We start from the raw sequence: 19,928 nt of genomic DNA, 5'->3' as shown, positions 1-19,928 counted from the left end.
CCGCTCGCGGCTGCTCCTAAAGCCGCTCCAACCGGCCCCAATGCGCACGGGCACTGGCCGCTCGCGGCTATTCAGAGTCGGACTCATCGGAGTCAACAACTCTGTTGGTTTTTTGCTTCGCTCTACCGCCCAGCCGTGGCCGGTGCGGGAGCGAAGTTGGGCACAGCTGTTCCCATTACGGGAGATTGGCGTGCCGTTGGCTGCTGCTGCCGGCTGCCCGCAACTCCGCGGTTCTCCCCCGCCAGCCTTCGTGGATCTGGTCCATGTCTCCACCTGTAAGGTAAGTGGAAGGAACGCAGAATCTCCTTACCTGCTGTTCCCGGCTTTCAATTTTTGCCGCTAAGGGAATGTCGTTCCCCCTGCTGTGACTCGTTGCAATGTGTGTAGCGATATGACACGCATGCGTCCTGGCGGGTTTCTTCACGTAGTCACTCACGTGACTCCGAAGTAAAATTAGCTATGTCTCTCACAATTGTATAAACTTCCATTAAGCCACCCCTTCAACCTAGTTTATTCCAGGGAAAACAATCCCAGCCTATCCAATCTTTCCTTATAACTCAAGCCCACAGCCCCGTCAACATTTCTGAGAATCTTTTCTGCATCCTCTCTGGCTTACTCACCTCCTTACAATGGTGTGGTGAAGGAAACTACACACAGTACTCCCTTGCAGCCTAACCATCAACTTATGCATCTGTAACAGGATGTCCCAACCCCTGTATGCAATGCCACAGCCAATATAGACAAGCCTACCATATGCCCTCTGTACCATTCTGTTTACCCATGTCTCCACTTTCAGGGAACAAAGTGCTTGCACCCCAAGGTCTTGCTGTTCAATAACACTCCCCCGTGTCCTGCCATTTACCGTGCATTCCCTGGTTTGAAAATACATCACTTCACACTTGTATGAATTTAATTCCATCAGCCACTTTCCCAGTTCATCGAGATCCTGGTATAACTTTAGACAACCTTCTTCACTGTCCACTGTACTACCACTTTTGATCTCATCTGCAAACATACTTATCATGCCAAAACTACACTTACAACTGAGGCCAAAACTGGTGAGCATATATACTGTCTCAGTGTACTGCTTCTATACACTAGAGATGTTTATCTAAGATGTCTCTAAGTGTTTATATATAGTGATACCTGTACTGAACTGTATACAAAGATGAATTTTACTATGATGAACAGGCACTCAGTCTTGACACAGTGGATGTCCGGTGGACCCTAAAAGGAGTGAACACACGGAAGGCGGCAGGCCCTGATAACATACCAGGCCGGGTGCTCAGAAAATGTGCTGATCAGCTGGCACATGTCCTTACTGGCATCTTCAACACCTCGCTGAACCAGGCTGTTGTCCCATCGTGTTTCAAGACTGCCACCATCATACCAGTGCCACAAAAATCTGCAATAACATGTCTCAACGATTACCGCCCTGTAGCACTCACTCCCATAATGATGAAGTGCTTCGAGAGGCTGGTCAGGGACCAGATTACCTCCAGACTCCCTTCCACACTTGACCCATTCCAGTTTGTTTACAGGCCAAACCGCTCCACAGAGGACGCCATATCCTCCGTACTCCACCTGAGCCTGGCACATCTAGAGGAGAAGAACACACATGTGCGAATGCTGTTCATGGACTTTAGTTCAGCATTTAATACAATCATCCCTTTGGTAAGCAAATTGGGTTAATTGGGCCTCAGCACCCCCTTGTGTAACTGGCTACTGGACTTCCTCACTGACAGACTTCAGCCAGTGCGGGTTGGAAACAACACCTCCTACATCATCGCTCTGAGCAGCGGTTCCCCTCAGGGCTGCGTCCTGAGTCCACTGCTGTTTACCCTGATGACCCACGACTATTGTGCCATGTTTAGTACAAACTACATCATGAAGTACACAGATGACACAACAGTGGTGGGCCTTATCCGGGATGACAATGAACTGGCTTACAGGGAGGAGGTGAAACAACTGGTGAACTGGTGCAACACGAACAATCTGATCCTGTATGTTGACAAAACAAAACAAGCATTGTTAACTTCAGGAGAAACCGGCACAGTCACACACCACTACACATCAATGACATCGATGTGGAGTTGGTCAGTAGCACTAAGTTCCTGGGGGTGCAGATCACGAACAGTCTGACCTAGTCACAAAATATCGCATCACTAGTTAAGAGAGCGCAGCAGCGTTTGCACTTTCTGCGCCGGATGAGAAGAGCTCACCTCCCCCATCCCGTCCTCACCACTTTCTACAGGGGCACCATAGAGAGCATTTTCACCAGCTGCATCTCTGTCTGGTTTGGGGACTGTAAAGTCCGTGCAGAGAGTGGTGAAGACGGCTGAAAAAATCATCGGGACTTCTCTTCCTTCAATCCAGGACATTGCGTGCAAACGTTGCTTGTCCAAGGCCAACAGCATTATAAAAGACCCCACACATCTCCATCACGGACTGTTCACTCTGCTGCCCTCGGGCAAAAGGTATCGCAGTATAAGGAGCAGAACCGCCAGGTTTTGCAACAGCTTCTTCCCCCGAGCCATCAGACTCTTGAATTCCATATAATGTGCCACAACTATTATCTATTTTATCTATTTTATCTTTTTATCCATTTTATCCTTTTGTTGTTTTATGTTGCACGGTGAGCCAGATGCAACGAAATTTCATTCAGACTTGCAATTGTTGGTGTATTTGTGAATGACAATAAAATCTTTGATTGATTGATTGATTGATTGATTGATTGATTGGTTGATTGATTGATTGATTGATTGATGTCAGTACATGTGACAAATAAAGTACCAATGGAACAATTGTAACCAGTGTAAGACATCTTCATTAGTATATATGGTAAACCACAAAGGACCCAGCACCGATCCCTGCAGCACACCACTGCTCACAGACAACCTCCATTACTACCCAGTGCCTCCTACCACCAAGCCAACTTCATATCCAATTTTCCATCTCACCTTCAATCCCATGTATTTGAACCACTGCATCAGTCTACCATGCAGGACCTTATGTGGGACATATGCGAAAGATTACATAGACAATATTAACCACCCTGCCCTCGTCAATCCTCTTAGTCCCGAGCTACGATTTCCCATGCACAAAGCCATGCGACCCTCCTTAACTTTCCAAATGCAAATGGATTTTGTTTCTCAGAATCCCTTCCAGTTCCTTTCCTGCCACTGATGTCGGACTCAGCAGCCCATAAATCGCTGGCTTAATCCTGCTGCCTTTCTTAAATAGAGGCACAACATGAGCCATTCTCCAGTCTTCCCATACCTCGCCCATGGCCAACAGTGATATAAATGTCTTTACCAGGGGCCCCAGCAATATTTTCCTTAACTTCCCACAATGTTTTATGATACACCTGTTCAGGCCTCAGAGATGAGCATAGCATAGAGCAGTACAACACAGGAACAGGCACTTCCGCCCACATTGTCCACGCCGAACATGATACCAAGTTAAACTCATCTCCTCCGCCTGCACTGCAAGGTCCCTGCATATCCATGTGCCTATCTAAATGCCTCTTAAATGCCATTATTGTATTTGCCTTCACCACCACCCCAGGCAACATTTCCCAGGCATTATCTGTGTAAAAGACTTGTCCTGCGCATCTCCTTTAAATGTTACCCCTCTCACCGAAAAGCATACCATACTACAATCTGACAGCTTTGTAAATCATAGTCATTGCGCTAAAACAGGCCCTTCAGCCCATCCCGTCCATGCTGACCAAGTGCCCAATTTAGTGGTTCCCATTTTTCTGCATTTGACTCATATCTCTCAAAACCTTTCCACCAACCATTCTCTAGTTCCTGTTGTAAACGTAAGCACATAAAGTTGAATTTATCCAGCTGTATGTGCTTTCAGACTAACAACACCACTCCCCTGCTTTGGTAGATCACCTTCACCTCCTCTACATTCACTGACTCCCATGTCCTTCTCCTCACCTAAGCACAGATGAGCAGTAGTCAAAGACCTAATAATAATAATAATAATAATAATAATAATAATAATAATAATACACTTTATTGTCATTGTAAACACATAAAACAAAATTTCAGATGCACTGCCCAGAGCGGAGCTCCAACGTATCAGATAAATAACAACGACAATGGAAACAACAAAAACGGCAAGAAAAACGTCAAGTCAAGTCAGAATGTGCAATATTTCACAGTATAGTGTTGTAGCAGTACAAAATATTGGCTGTGGGGGGGTGTGTGTTCAGTGCAGAGTTGTGATGGCCTTGGGGTATAAACTGTGTGTTAATCTTGTGGTGTGTGATTTGATGGACCTGTAATGCTTTCCTGAGGGCAGAAGGGCAAAACGTGATGTGCGGGATAAGATGAGCCCTTTAGTATGCGTGATGCCTTCCGCAGGCAACGAGAGCTATAGATCTCTTACAGGGCAGGCAGGTGTGTGTTGGTGGTCTTCTGGGCTGTATTGATGGCTCTCTGCAGCGTCATCTCCTGTAGCTCCACACATAGACAACCACACTTCTTCTTTTCGTGTCTTTGAAGCTGGTTGGTTATATGACAGTTTCCCATTCCTTTACACAGTCCTTTGCGTTTTTATTGAACACTGCAAGGAGATCAAGGTAGAAGCGTTCACGTCGCGATCCCTGTCAAGTAATATCACCAAAATTACTTGCGAATTCTACCAAACACTTTGAAGCCAAGCTGAAAGACAACCACACTGATTCTACGCTCTCCTTTGTTATCTTTCTGCTCTTAGTGTACTTTTATTAATTCATTCAAGGGATGTGTGTTTCGCAGGATTGAATAAGTTTATTGGCCAAGTATTCACATACAAGGAATTTGCCTTGGTGCACTGCCCGCAAGTGACAACATGACATACAGAGACAGTTAAGAATGATACATAAAACATTAAACATTAATAACAAAACATTATTGATTCAACATGTGAATTAAATAAAATTAACATAAAATACTAGAGCAAAAGGAGGCTATGGATTTTTGGATATTGAGTAGAGCTACTACTCGTGGGGAAAAAAAGCTGTTTTTATGTCTGGCTGTGGCAGATTTGACAGTCCGGAGTCGCCTTCCAGAGGGAAGTGATTCAAAGAGTTTGTGGCCAAGGTGAGAGGGGTCAGAGATGATCTTACGCGGGTAAGATCTCCTCCCTCACTTCCTGGCCCTTGCAGTGCACAGTTTGTCAATGGAGGGAAGGTTGCAGCCAGTAACCTTCTCAGCTGATCGGACGATTCGCTGCAGACTCCAGGTGTCATTCTTGGTGGCTGAGCCAAACCAGACCATGATGGAGAAGATGAGGACAGACTCTACGATGGCCGTATATAATTGGACCATCATTGCCTGTGGCAGATTGTGTTTCCTCAGCTGCCGCAGGAAGTACATCCTCTGTTGTGCCTTTTTGACTGTGGTGTCGATGGTAGCCCCCCACTTAAGGTCCTTGGAGATGATGGTTCCCAGGAACTTAAAAGACTCCACAGATGTGACTGTGGTGTTGTTGATGGTGAGTGGGGTGAGGGGAGGGGGAGCTCTCCTAAAGTCTACTATAAATTCCACTGTCTTAAGAGCATTGAGCTCCAGGTTGTTGCGATGGCACCAGGTTGCCAACTGTATCACTTCCTGTCTGTAGGCAGATTCCTCCCCATCCTGGATCAGTTCAATCTGGGTTGTGGCGTCCAGGAACTTGAGAAGCTTGACAGAGGAGCCTGTGGAGGTGCAGTCATTGGTGTAGAGAGAGTAGAGGAGAGGGGAGAGTACGCAGCCTTGCGGTGCTCCTATGCTGAGGGTTTGCGGGTCTGAGATGTGCTTTCCCAGCCTCACATGCTGCTTCCTGTCTGCCAAGAAGCTGGTGATCCACCGACAGAGGGGTTCAGGCACAGTCAACTCAGAAAATTCGGAGTGTAGTAGCTCTGGCATAATGGTGTTGAATGCAGAGCTAAAATGAACAAACAACTATCCTCGCATAGTCTAGGTGCTGGAGGATGAAGTGCAGGCCCAGGATGACTGCGTCATCCACAGATCTATTGGCCCAGTATGCAAACTGCAGAGGGTCCAATTTCAACTTGGCCAGCACAAGCCTTTCAAGGGTCTTCATGACTACAGAGGTCAGTGCGACAGGCCTGTAGTCATTAAGACCGGCAATTCTTGCCTTTTTTAGTACTATTGTCCCTGTACCAAAGAATGAGCCATTGTTTAATGGGCTTGTCTTCCAGAAAGCGGTGGTGAGCTGCCTTCTTGAACCCTTACAGTCCACAATCTGTTAGGGTCAGCATTTTGAGACAGTGACAGTGAAGGACCGCAAAATATCTCAGGGTCAGGATGGTGAACCTGATCGGCTGAATGATTCTGGGATTGCAAAAAAAGCCCCAAATGGGACCACATCCGAGATTTCCAAATTTCTCTCAAGGGATTAGTTTACCCACGTTTATTTCCCACACTTTCGCCGTCAACGTCAGCAAACACCGGGAGTCGAATTCATTTGATTTTATTCAACTCGTTTCCCTGAAGTTCAAATATTACGTCCACCAGGGAAAGAGGACGGAGCCTCAAATCCCACTCAGGACAAGCGCTCACACACTGGTGATAATCCGACCAACGGCGCTGGGAACTGGGGGTCGCGGTGAATGCTCCCATTCGTTCGCGTTCCCAGTGTACGGTTAAAAGGCAGGGACAGCGCGACGGGCGGGGACGAGCGGAGAAGCAGAGGCGACGATAAGCTTGGATGGAGGCAGACAAAGAGCAGGATGTTAAGATAGCTACGACTCAAATCACGCGGTCTTAAACATTACCGAGTGACTGAGGCGCCTTATGCTTGTTTTTTTACCTTTCTATAAATAGCCTGCCGTGTGTGGTGCATTTGACGGCGGCAGATAATGATTGCAGGAATAAGATTGGCCAACCTCTGAGTTTACACACAGCCTTCAGAGAGCCCGTCACAATGAATAGCATCGCTGATTCTCCGACACACACACACACACGACTCCCTGGTCGTTAGACAATGCGCCCGTATGGGATGTGCAGGAAATAAACCGCTAGCACAAACACCGCGCCGGCACACAGTCATTCTGTAAAGTTCCAGCAGAGCCACGGATTCGCCTCGCCGCTCTCGCCGGCGCTACAGACGAGAGTTTCACTCCGGAGACAGCCGTGCAGTGCGGCTTGCAAACTCCCAGCGGCTCCTGAAACAACCCGCCGAGTGGCCAAGTGCCCGCAACTAGACAGCGCGGTCGCGGATAGTGAACCCAACTGGTTCACTTGGAAACGGAGCGCCAAACCCGCAAAGCTGAGACACGATCCCGGGCACAACACACTCACGGGTCCGCGCACCGACCGGCCACCGCGAGTTTGTGCCAGTCTTGTCCCTCGTCACCGGGATAAAGTTTACTCCCAACTCCGCCACACTTGAACCCCTGCCAACCTCTGGCGCACCGGACTATAGACTGGGGGAGAAAGGAAGAGGAAGAGGAGCAGCGCGGTATCCATCCCATTCCTCCACACACCTCCCATCCTCTCCACTCCTCTCCTCTTCCCACAGCCACCTCCATATAGCATCTCCCGTCCTCCCCGCGACGAAACCCATCAGACAGCCCGTCCCTGGGTCTGCTGCCTGTCGCCGGATCAGGCACCCTCTCTGCCCGGTTCGCCGTGCCCACCTGCCGGCCCACCCGCCCGCTCCGGGACTCCGCCGTGCGGGGGGGGGGGGGGGGGGGGGGGGGCAATGCCTGTTGTGCAACGGGCGCCAGGTGGGCGAGGGAGTGCTGGAGGAATCAGCCGCCCCCATCACCCAAGCCTCCCCGTTAGTAGACAAAGGACCAAAGGTTTGCATCCGACCCCGAGACACTTCTCTCCTCTCGTCAGCTCCATCCAGGCAGGGGCGGGCGCCTTTCGCCCCCCATCTCTTCCTCCAGCCGCTGACGCCCCCGGCCCCTCTGGGCGAAGTGCCCACCCCCCCCCAACCTCCTATCCTCTCTCCCAGGAGGGGAAAGGCCAGCGAGTTTACATTTGTTCAAAGCCACCCGATATACATCTCCGTTGCCACCGACACGCGGTCCATCACCAGTCTACCCTCCCCTGCCCTCTCTGGCCCGCTCCCCCCAGTCCCACCCACCACGGCTCCCCTGACGCTGAGCTCGCACAGACCGGGAGACCCTCAGGACACGGGCGACTGTACCTCGCAGACACCAGGCAGCGGGCACATAGACACACACACACACAGACACTGTCACAGACACTCCTTACCTTTGGCGGCATCCTTCTCTTCTTTAGGCTTGGTCACTTTTCCGCTCATAGATCCCAGTTTGGATGCGTGGTTCTAAGCGAGTGACGGTGGCGGCGGCGGCGGCGGCGGCGAGGGCGAGGGGACTAACCGGTGTAGGGGGAGGCACCGGCAGCGGCTGACAGGTCGGTCCGGAGCGCCTGGACCTGCGGGGAAAGCGGAACACAAGACTGAATCACCCCAACGTTGCTTCTACAACCCCCCGCCCACGTCCCGCTCCCCCTCCCTCGTCCGTGACCCGAGCCCCACCGGCCCGCTCCCCGGCCCACTCACTTGATGCATCTCACACCACTGCCCGCGCCATGTTTGCTCTGTTACTCTCCTTCGCTCTCACCTTCGTTCCGCTCTTTGTCTGCTGATGGGGAGTTAGGGAGGAGGAGGGGGGAGCGCGGGCTCGGGTCCTCACTCCGCACGCCGTGGTCTCCGCCTCAGCATCACACGCACACTGGCTCCCTCCCGGCTCAGCGGCGGAGGCAGCCCAGCGCCTCTCGGGGAGGGGGGGGGGGGGGAGGGAGGGAGGGGGGAGGGAGTGACGGAGGGAGGGAGGGGGGGGGAGTGAGGGAGTGGGGGGGGGGGGGGGAGCTGGTGGAGGGGGAGGTGGGGGGAGGGAGGGAGAGGGGGATGGAGAGGAAAGGGAGATAGAGATGGATGAGAGAGCGACGGCGGGAGGGAAGAGAGTAGAGGGAGAGGGGGACGTGAGGGAGGGTGGAAGGGAGCTGGGGGGAGAGGAAGGGGGGAGTGAGAGGGGATGAGAGGAGGGAGGGAAGATGGAGAGGGGGAAGAGTGAGGGGGACGAGTGAGAGGGAGGGAGGGAAGGAGGGCGGAAGGGGGTGTTAGAGGAGGGAGAGATGGAGGGGTGACAGAGGGACCGGGCGGGTGGAGGAGAGTGCACAGGGTGGTAATGTACATGCAGCCCAGCCGATCAGGGGAGAGGTTTCCGGAGATGAAGGATAGGTGGCAGAGAGGGCAGCCTAGGAGGGGGGGGGGCGAGTAGCCTCCGTAAATCGGAGCCAGCAGCGTGTGAGAGGCCGAGCGGCCAAAGATTCGCAGCCGATGACGGCGCCTAGTTGTGTATCGCTGGTGGAATGTTTACAACGATGGTGACAACTCCGGGCCCGAGTTTGGGGTGTCATTGACAAGGGGTCGAGTGCTCTCTTTCTAAACCCCGTGATGATGAACGGTGTGTTGGCGGTGATTGCTCGTGTTAACGAGTTTTTAAATCCGCGCCCGCAGTGTCATCCATGTTAACTGTTCAAACAGACATCACATTTGTTGCTAAGTGTTTGAAATCCCATTTTCTTTCACGCCGTGGCGGGATCTCCGGCGTTAACTTGGATTTGCTCCAGACAACCCTGGTGTAAAGATCCCCACTCATCCAGTCTTTCTCGTCCCCAGAGGGTGGAATCTATCTGAACTCCAGTCTCACGCCCTGACAATCACATCGCTCGTGGCCCGAAGCCTCCCGGGTCAGGAATAAGGTTTAGAATCACGGACAGTTATAGCCATACAGCACGGAAACAGGCCCTTCAGCCCAACTCGTCCATGCAGACCAAAATGCCCCATCTAAGCTAAACCCACCTGTCCCTGTTTGGCGCATATCCCTGTAAACCCTTCCTATCCATGTACCTGTCCAAATGTCATCTTTATGTTGTTATTGTAACTGCCTCAACTACCTCCTCCGGCAGCTCATTCCATCTACCCACCTCTCGTGTGTTTGAGTCATAAAGTGATACCGCACTGTATTCCTTCTCTCCAAAGATGCTGCCTCACCCGCTGAGTTTCTCCAGCATTTTTGTCTACCTTCAATTTTTCCAGCATCGTCAGTTCTTTCTTACACAGCACGGAGACAGGCCATTCTACCAATCTACCCAACGCTACCTCAATCTCATTTTGTATTCAACTAAGTCAGAAAGGCCTCTTGAACGTCTACAGGTGTACAGTAGAGAGCATGTTGACTGGTTGCATCGCGGTCTGGTTTGGCCCAGCAGCGAAGAAGATGGCAAAATGTGATGAACGACCTCAACTACCATCAGGGCCGTCTTAACGCATGGGGCCCGGGGGCCCGCGAGCATAGGGGCCCCATACTAATCTATGTATTGTAGAATATTATTGAAGAACATGAAAACGGAGAAGAACATCGCAAGTGCATGACGGCATATTTGATTCGGCATAAAGAAACTGGAAGTGTAGAGGGGCCAGTGCACTGCTTTGCCCGGGGGCCTATAACGCTGTTAAGACGGCCTTGACTTCCACCACCGGCAGCTCGTTCAATACACCTATCACCCTGTGTGTGAAAAGGTTGCCTCTCGTGTCCTTTTTAAATCTCCCCCTCACCTTAAACCCATATCCCCTGGATCTTGATTCCCCTACTCCGGATAAGTGTGCATTCACCCTATCCATTCCTCGCATGATTTTATACACCTCTATAAAATTACCCCTCAACCTCCTGCGGAATAAAGCCACAGTTGGGACGGGCGACACTGGCGGGTTCCTTCCCCGCTCAACATTAAGAACCCACCCAGCAGTCTTAAGAAGCGTCCCGTCCCGAAACGTTGTCTGTCCATTCCTTCCACAGATGCTGCCTGGACGACCGAGCTCACCCAGAACCTTTTAGTTCTACTCCAAACAGATCAGACAACACCATACATAAATACAATCAAGCCAAACTAAAGCACAATAGTAGAGCGAAGACAAAGATATAGAGAGCAGAATGTAGTCCTCAGCAATAAAACCAACAATGCCAGTCATTTTACAAACTATCACTTGCCAAGCTTTGTCCCGCTCCCACCTCTCTCTCTCTGCCCCACCCACCCTCCCTCCCTCCCTCCCTCCCCACTCCAATCAGTCTGAAGAAGGGTCCCGACCTAAAAATTCGTCTTCCGTTCCCTCCAGAGATGCTGATCAAAGAAATGTCCTCCAGAGATGCAGCCTGGTCCGCTGAGTTCCTCCAGCACTTTGTCCGCAGACTGACTACGCGCCTTGCCCGTGACAATAATCAAGCCTCCAACACAATTAGTTTGTTTCTGGGCTGCTCAGAATGTGTCCCCGTGATTCAGGACTTCACTGAGAAGGAGAGAGCGCGGCTAACTCGCCTTTCCCGTCTCTCACTCACCTGGCCTTTAAGGCACCGAATCACAAGGCAGTCAAATAAACATGCGTCCTTTAAAGGGAAGTGAATGTAAATTACGCGTCAAAAGCAAACCTAGGCATTATATCCGGTGTCAACAATACTCCGGGTAGTTACACCTCCTCCGTATAAGGGCGCTGTACAAAACTCTTTAACTCTTGTACAAAGCATAAATTGCTGGAGTTTAAGAAGGAACTACAGATGCTGGAAAAGCGAAGATAGACAAGAGTTGCTGGAGTTGATCAACAGGTCAGGCAGCGGCTCGTGACCTGAAACGCCGCGTCTATTCCCTCCACAGACGCTGAGTGCCTCCAGCACTTTGTGTTTTGCTCCGGATTCCAACATCTTGTGTTCACATTCAACTCCCGCGCACATGTTACCCTTAAACGCATTTCCATCGCTAAGAGCTGCTTCGCCAGACTTTCAGGGAACGCCCTGTCTCAGAAACCAGTTGAGGCAGAACTTCATATCGGGAAACTCCGGGAATGGCCTCTGGCAGTCCAGGCTCGTCACAGGTTCGCTGTTTGCATGGACAGGTACATCGTTCGGAAAGGTTTAGATGGATATGGGCCAAGCGCTGGCAGGTGGGACTAGCTTAGATGGCGCATGTTGGCGGGACGGACGAGTTGGGCCGAAAGACCAGTTTCCTCGCTGCATGACTATTTGAGCTGGCCTGCTCCTTTAAGAGCACGACAGTACACAACGTGAGGCCTCAGATGGAGCTCCCCAAGATGCCGACTGGGAGGGGCGAGGTAACGCTGTGTTAGTGGAGAGAGCTTCCCACTTTAGGATCTTTGCTTCCCACTTTAGGATCTTTGCTTCCCACAACAGCCGCCCTCGACTGAACTCCGTCTGAGCGCCCGCCAGGGAATGTTACGGCCCCGGCCTCCCCTGGGAATAACAGCGAGCAGAACAGTGAGCAGTGAGTGAAAAACGCACCTCGCAATAAAGGCGCGGGGGGCCATAAAGATTAGTCTGAAGAAGGGTCCCGACCTGAAACGCCGTCCGTCTATGCCCTGGCCAGCAGATTTGTGAGAATGTGGGGGGATTCTTGCAACGTGTATACGAGTGAAACACGCGTGTTCCTCGCACCGGAAACCCACTCCAACTTTGGAGTGTTGGAGTCACTTAGCGGGTAATAATAATAATAATAATAATAAATTTTATTTATGGGCGCCTTTCAAGAGTCTCAAGGACACCTAAGGCAGCATCTGGAGAAAAAGGATGGGTGACGTTTCGGATCGGGACCCTTCATCAGACTGAAAGTTGGAAAAGACCAGAACAAATCAGATCCAGCAACAGATAACCAAGGGAGGATGGAGCCCATAATGGTCCATTGTTGGCTCTGGAAGAGATGATAACCAAGTGATACAGGGATACAAACAGTGGAACTAGTTGCACGACTAGGCTGGGGGAGGGGAAGTCAGAGAATGCAGGGGCTCGACCCGAAACGTCGCCTATTCCTTCGCTCCATAGATGCTGCCTCACCCGCTTCGTTTCTCCGGCATTTTTGTCTGCCTTTGAAATTGGAGTAATTACTTCATACCGCTGGGTTGCAAGCTGCCCAAGCGCAATATGACGTGCTGTAAAGGGTGTCGACCCGAAACGTCGCCTATTCATGCTCTCCAAAGACGCTGCCTGACCTGCACTTTGTTCCTTTGATGTATTAACTGGCGTCTGCAGATGGTTTGTCCCTCCAAACATTAATATAAGTAGCTAAATGTCACCCGTCTACGCGACAATTCGGTTTAATGAAAACCTCCAGAGTGTTTCTTCTCGCTCGGGATTTTATACAGTTCCACTCACTCGCCGAGTTCAAACGCGTCTCCTGTTCCTCCGGATTTTAAACTGTAATGGATATTCAACGGGCCAGGCAGCGCCACTGGAGGGAGAAGGTTTCCAGGTTCCGGGTCAATCATCTTCACCACAAGCCGGTGATTTATCGACACGCCATTGATGTGAAACTGTCACCGTTTCTCTCTCTTACCCGCTGAATGTTCCCAATGTTTCTCACCTCTGTTTTCGACCTCCAGCATCTGCAGCATCTTGCTGTTGGATTTCCTGCCGTTAGTTGGTAGCGGAGGCAGCATGTCTGTGTGTTTGTTCAGCACGTGTGTGTATGTATGTGTGTGTATAAACGTGGGTTATCAATGTCTGTGTCTATCCGTGTAGTCTCCTAGTGCGCGTGTCTATGTTTGGGGATGTATGTGTGTGTGGGAGCATGAATGTATGTGTATGCTTGTGTGAGTTGGTGATTAGTGTGTGTATGAGGGCGAGTGTATGTTGGGATATGTCCATGAGTCTGTGCGTGTGTGAGACATGTGTATGAGACAGTGTATGTGTGAGAAAGTGTGTGTGTGTGTGAGAGAGAGTGTAAAATTGCTTCGTGGCATTAATTTTCTTCATTCGGTCGCCACATTTTATGATAAAATAGTCTCCTTCGATCAACATATCGGATTAGCGGCGTAATCTTTTTCTCACTGTTATCTTTGCTTCGTAGGTACACAAAAATGCTGGAGAAACTCAGCGGGTGCAGCAGCATCTACGGAGCGAAGGAAATAGGCAACGTTTCGGGCCGAAACCCTTCTTCACTCATCTTTGCTTCGTATCCTGTTCTCCGCTCTCTCTGCTAATCCTGAGACTTGGTTTTGCTCCAGGTTTGATGGAAACAGTTTCTCAGATGTCTACACTGATCAAAGCTCCCAGCCCCGGCGAGCTGGCCGAAGGGCCTGTTTCTATGCTGTATAACTCTGCAACCCACTGTGGTTACCGCTGCCCATACAAGCCCCCACCTATGAAGGTAACAGGCAGTGAAGAAAGCGATTGGCATGTTGGCCTTTATAACAAGAGGAATCGAATATAGGAGCAAAGAGGTCCTTCTGCAGTTGTACAGAGCCCTAGTGAGACCACACCTGGAGTATTGTGTGCAGTTTTGGTCCCCTAATTTGAGGAAGGACATTCTTGTTATTGAGGGAGCACAGCGTAGGTTTACAAGGTTAATTCCCGGGATGGCGGGACTCTCATATGCTGAGAGAATGGAGCAGCTGGGCTTGTACATTCTGGGGTTTAGAAGGATGAGAGGCTATCTTATTGAAACATATAAGATTGTTAAGGGCTTGGACACGCTAGAGGCAGGAAACATGTTCCCGATGTTGGGTGAGTCCAGAACCAGGGGGCACAGTTTAAGAATAAGGGGTAAGCCATTTAGAACGGAGACGAGGAAACACTTACACAGGGAGTTGTGAGTGTGTGGAATTCTCTGCCTCAGTGGAGGTAGGTTCTCTGGTTGCTTTCAAGAGAGAGCTAGATAGGGCTCTTAAAAATAGCAGAGTCAGGGGATATGGGGAGAAGTCAGGAACGGGGTACTGTTTGGGGATGATCAGCCATGATCACATTGAATGGCGATGCTGGCTCGAAGGGCCGAATGGCCTACTCCTGCACCTATTGTCTATTGTCACCCAGCAATTTATAAACTAGAGACGACCGATCTCGCTGCACCAAGCTCCGGTTTGATTGATTTCTGAGTTCACCTTGCACACGGCTTCGAGTTCCCCCTGTTGTACAGCGGCCAGGATTAGTGACGTCCTTGGAATGCACAGTACGGTACACAGACCGCCGTGCACCAATCCTTCTAAACCTTCTGAATTTTGTAGTCGGCAGGGTAGTACTCTGCATATCGCCAACTTGGACAATTTTACATTCTTATCAAGCCAATTAACCTACAAACCTGTACGTCTTTGGAGTGTGGGAGAAAACCGAAGATCTCGGAGAAAAACCACGCAGATCTCGGGGAGAACGTACAAACTCCATACAGACAGCACCCGTAGTCGGGTTCGAACCCGGGTCTCTGGCGCTGCATTTTGCTGTAAGGCAGCAACTCTCCCGCTGCGCCACCTTGACTGCCAATCCCCTGGCGTGAATGGAAATGGATAAAAAGACAGAGAGTGCTGGAGTAACTAAGTGGGTCAGGCAGCTTCTCTGGAGAACATTTCGGGCCGGGACTATTCTTCAGACGGATTCACATTGGTGAGGGGCAGGATTAAGCTTGGCAAGCGACAGATAGATACAGGAGTATAGTTTTAGTTTAGTTTGGAGATAGAGCGTGGAAACAGGCTTTTCGGCCCAACCAGGCCGCGCCGACCAGCGATCACCTGTGTGCTACTTCTATCCTACACACTAGGGACAATTTGCAGAAGAATATTTACAACCCGCATGTGTTTGGAATGTAAGGGGAAACCCGGAGCACTGGTAGAAAACCCACGCGATCACAGGAGAACATATAAACTCCATACAGACAGCACCGGTAGTCAGCATCGAAGCTAGGTCTCTGGCGCTGTAAAGCAGCAATCCTACCGCTGCACCACCGTTCCGCCCTGAAGTACCCATCACAAATTTGCCATCATTGGTTTAAAAGGTTACCCAACAGAATATTGCTTACCACTGTTCCGGACAGCAGAGTGGAGACACGAGTTTGATTGATTGATACAACATGGAAACAGGTCCTTCAGCCCACCGAGTCAATACCGACCATTGATCACCCATCACTCTAATTTTACTCTACCCGACTTTCTTGACCACTTCCTATACACATTCGGTTAGTCACAGAGTATATGTCGATCCCGCTTTCTGGATGAATTGGCTTTGGTAAAAATTGTATAGTTATCTCCAGTGTAGAGTGCGCGGCATGACTGTGGTCGGCGTGGACTTGGTGGGCCGAAGGACCTGTTTCCCGCTGTATCTCTAAATTCTAAAGTGTAAAACAGCCTAACTAGCTCAAGGAAATGTTCTATTTTAATTACAAATCACAGCTTGCCTTAATTTAAACAAGGGAGACTGATCCGAGCGAGCTTTTTGCAGCAGCTTATATCCGATTACTCCATCACCACAAGCAAAATCACTTTCACAAACCCCCTGTATAGGACAGTCCAAGCAGAATTGGTGCCAACCTGCCCCCTCCCCGGGACCTGCGCCAGTAGTTTACCGATATTCCTCACCTTACTTGCATTTCAATATTAGTCAGTTGGCCAACTGTGGAAGCAATGGCCAAGAAAGCACAACACCTCTACTTCTTCAGAAGGCTTAGGACATCCAGCATGTCCCCCAACAACTCTAACCGACTTCTGCAGATGCGTGGCAGAAAGCATTTTATCAGGATGCATTACACCATGGGTAACCTCATCCAAGACAGCAAGAAATGGCAGCGAATTTTGTCGCAGCCCAAACCAACCTCCCTTCCATTGATTCCATTTGCACTTCACGCTGCATCGACAAAGTCGCAGCATAATCAAGGACAAGTCTCCCCGGTCACTTCCTCTTCTCCTCTCTCCCCATCGGGCAAGATATGTGAAAACGTACACCTCCAGATTCAGGAGCAGTTTCTTCCAAACTGTCATCAGCCAATTGAACCATCCCATCAACAACAAGAGCTACTATCCTATCCCCCCCCCCCCCCCCCCCCCCCCCTCCCCCCCAACATGTTTAATCGGACTTTACTGGAATGTATCTGACGTTTAACGTTATTCCCTTTATACTGTATCTGTACACTATGGACGGCTCGATTGTAATCATATTTAAGAAAGAACTGCAGATGCTGGAAAGACCGAAGGTAGACAAAAAATGCTGGAGAAACTCAGCGGGTGAGGCGACGTTTCAGGTCGAGACCCATCTTCATTCTTTCCGCTGACTGAACAGCATGTACCTCGGACACGTGACAATAAACTAAACTGACAAAACTCTGCAGCTTGATCGCAAACCATAATAGTCCTCAAAGTTAAAGTTCCCTTTGGCCGCTGCACTCGGCTGCCGGGCGCCCCCGATGGGGTGGGATGGGATGATTAGCGGACGAGGAATCTCCGGCCCTTACATTTCGGCGCATTTTCAGTGACTTTACGCGCAGACTTAGTTGCGGGCGGCAGCTAAACCCGCCGCAGAGTGAGCCAGAGGGCTTTGCAATCGTCATTAAATTGGGGGTCACGGAGTCTTGATGAGTTCTCGTGTTGTATTTCAACATACGTGACTAGGGCCGTGCGCTGACATTCTCAGCAGATATAAAGTGCTGGAGGAACTCAGCGGGCCATCTATGGACAGACCACGGGCCATCTATGGACAGACCACGGGCCATCTATGGACAGACCACGTTTCGGGTTGGGACCGCTGTTGACATAATACAAACTCTCAAACCAAGCACAAACTAAAGGCAGCAACATTCAGGTGAGTTTGACGATAGGCGTACATTTGACTTAATGTCGTTGGACCCTCAATTCATCAACTGTCGCCACCTTGTATCGTTTGAGTGTTGAAATGCAGCCTTGCTACACTTCACGCCGCAACCACGTACCTTAGGGATAATCTGCCGCTTTAGATTCAATGTGATAATTTCTGATCAAGGTTTTCAACTCAGTAATTCCAGTAAAGTGAACACAATCCCTATTCCAAAGGAATTTAACGTCCCATAATCCGACAGCGGCTTCAGGTGTGCGGAGTTTACATTTTGCGGCAGTCTCTAAGCTGCGGGCTTCACATGTTTACCCCGTCCGCACGTAATCCGCACGGGAGCCCGCAAACCCGGCGGGTCACGGGGGCGGGAGGAGCGGAGAGCCTGCTATTTTTAAGGACACCGGATCCGCGTCTTGGCTCGTACTGCTCCCAGTTGTATTGAGAGACGGAAAGCAGCTGACAAGATCACTTTACAGATAGGTTGTGTGGGGAGGGAGCGGCCACCCACCAAAAAGATGCACTCTTCAAAAATGCCGAGTAGCTTGCAAGCCGACGGCATTTACATCGAATTTCCCACTGTTAGCTAACCTAGAACTAAGAACAGCACAGGAACAGCCCTTTCGGTCCGCAATGTCTGTACCGAACACGATGCCATATTAAACTGTAACACCCCTCCTTTCTCCATTTCCCCCTGCACCCCACGCTGGTGCGCTCTCATTTCACTCCCCTTTTCTCCTTATCTGAAACCCTTTTATTTCCTTTTCAACGCGCGCTTTTGTCCACACATCTGCCCCATCTCACCTCTCCCCACCCCGCCCACCACCACAAGGATCAACCTATCGTTTGCCGGTTTTGTGCCACCCCACCCCTCTTCCAGCTTTCTGCATTCAGTTTGGAGGGTTGCCACCCATCCATGTTCTCCAGGGATGCTGCCTGACCCGCTGTTTCTCCAGCATTCTTGTGCTTCGTTTTGTAAACCAGTATCTGCAGTTCCCTTGTGGCTTCAAGGTACTTTGTGGATATATCCTTTATCCCCACCTCTTCTCCTCACCCAACAACATAGGTCGTCCACACATTAGTAAAAGCTCCATCAACTGTTTACTTTAAGTTGTTTAAGAAGGAACTGCAGATGCTGGAAAATCGAAGGTACACAAAAATGCTGGAGAAACTCAGCGGGTGCAGCAGCATCTATGGAGCGAAGGAAATAGGACCGAAACGTTGCCTATTTCCTTCGCTCCATAGATGCTGCTGCACCCGCTGTTTCTTCAGCATTTTTGTGTACCTTTTACTTTAAGTTGTTAAATGGATGATCACTGATATGTTTTAATGGTAAGTCATGGGGTAACTTTGCTGTTTATGGAAATGTTGGGACGTTCCGCTTTTATATATTTTTGATTTAAAAAAAAATAAAAACGATATATTTTAAAATCTACAAATCTTCCAAAAGTGACAAAAAAATCCGCAGAAGCTGTAAACGGGAAATCTAAACGGAAAACCGAAACGTCAACCATCCTTTTTTTCCCGAATATGCTACCTGACCCGCTGAGTTACTCCAGCACTTTTTTGAAAATTGCCGAGAGTGATCAGCGGGTCGGGCAGCACCCGTGGTGAGAGGAACAGAGACAATATTGCACATGAGTGGTTTTCTGATTAAAGGCAGTGGATATGGAAAGTTAATTCAATTTTTCGCGGAACAGTGGATCGGTGAATTATTGTTCAAGAATGATCCCAGGGTTATCCTATGACGAGCATTTGTCGGCACTGGGCCTGCACTCGCTGGAGTTTAGAAGAACGAGGGGGGGACCTCATTGAAACATACATCATAGTAAAAGGCTTGGATAGAGTGGATGTGGAGAGGATGTTTCCACTAGTGGGAGAGTCTAGGACTGCAGGTCATAGCCTCAGAATTAAAGGACGTTCTTTTAGGAAGGAGATGGGAGAGATTTCTTCAGTCAGAGGGTGGGGAATCTGTGGAATTCTTTGCCACAGAAGGCTGTGAGGTCGTCAGTGCATATTTTTAAGAGAGAAAGATAGATTCTTGATTAGTACCAGGTGAAGAGATTATGGGGAGAAAGCAGGAGAATGGGGTTAGATCAGCCATGATTGAATGGCAGAGTAGACTTGATGGGCCGAATGGCCTATTTCTACTCCTATCACTTATGACCTTATGACCTAATGCATAAAAACAATCTACAGACACAAGGAAAAGCACATGCTGGCTCTTAAGCAAAACACAAAGAGTTGGAGGAACTCAGCAGGTCAAGCAGCATCTGTAGAGGGAATGGACACTCTCCCGTGAGTCTGAAGAAGAGTCCTGACCCAA

General features: G+C 49.9%; 1 protein-coding gene across 6 annotated transcripts in view; it reads right to left on the bottom strand.

Moving 5' to 3' along the window:
- Window positions 1-17,914, bottom strand: part of fgf13 (fibroblast growth factor 13) — a 312,099-nt gene extending 294,185 nt beyond the window's left edge. The window contains exons 1-2 of one of the 6 annotated variants that reach the window (XM_033030312.1): window positions 17,727-17,914; window positions 8,226-8,408 (exon numbers count right to left, since the gene is read on the bottom strand). In XM_033030312.1, coding sequence (XP_032886203.1) covers window positions 8,226-8,274 — 49 coding nt within the window. In that variant the 5' untranslated portion in view covers window positions 8,275-8,408; window positions 17,727-17,914. Of the gene's footprint in view, window positions 1-8,225; window positions 8,409-8,535; window positions 8,730-11,126; window positions 11,539-17,726 lie in introns of those variants that run through there. The other 5 variants (XM_033030310.1, XM_033030313.1, XM_033030311.1 and 2 more) reach the window with 5 other exon arrangements.
- Between the last annotated feature and the right edge of the window lie 2,014 nt (window positions 17,915-19,928).

Source organism: Amblyraja radiata, chromosome 12, assembly GCF_010909765.2.
Source record: "Amblyraja radiata isolate CabotCenter1 chromosome 12, sAmbRad1.1.pri, whole genome shotgun sequence".
In the NCBI taxonomy this organism is placed as follows: domain Eukaryota; kingdom Metazoa; phylum Chordata; class Chondrichthyes; order Rajiformes; family Rajidae; genus Amblyraja; species Amblyraja radiata.
The sequence above is the reverse complement of the archived record's forward strand: the minus strand, read 5'-3'. Positions and strand labels throughout refer to the sequence as shown.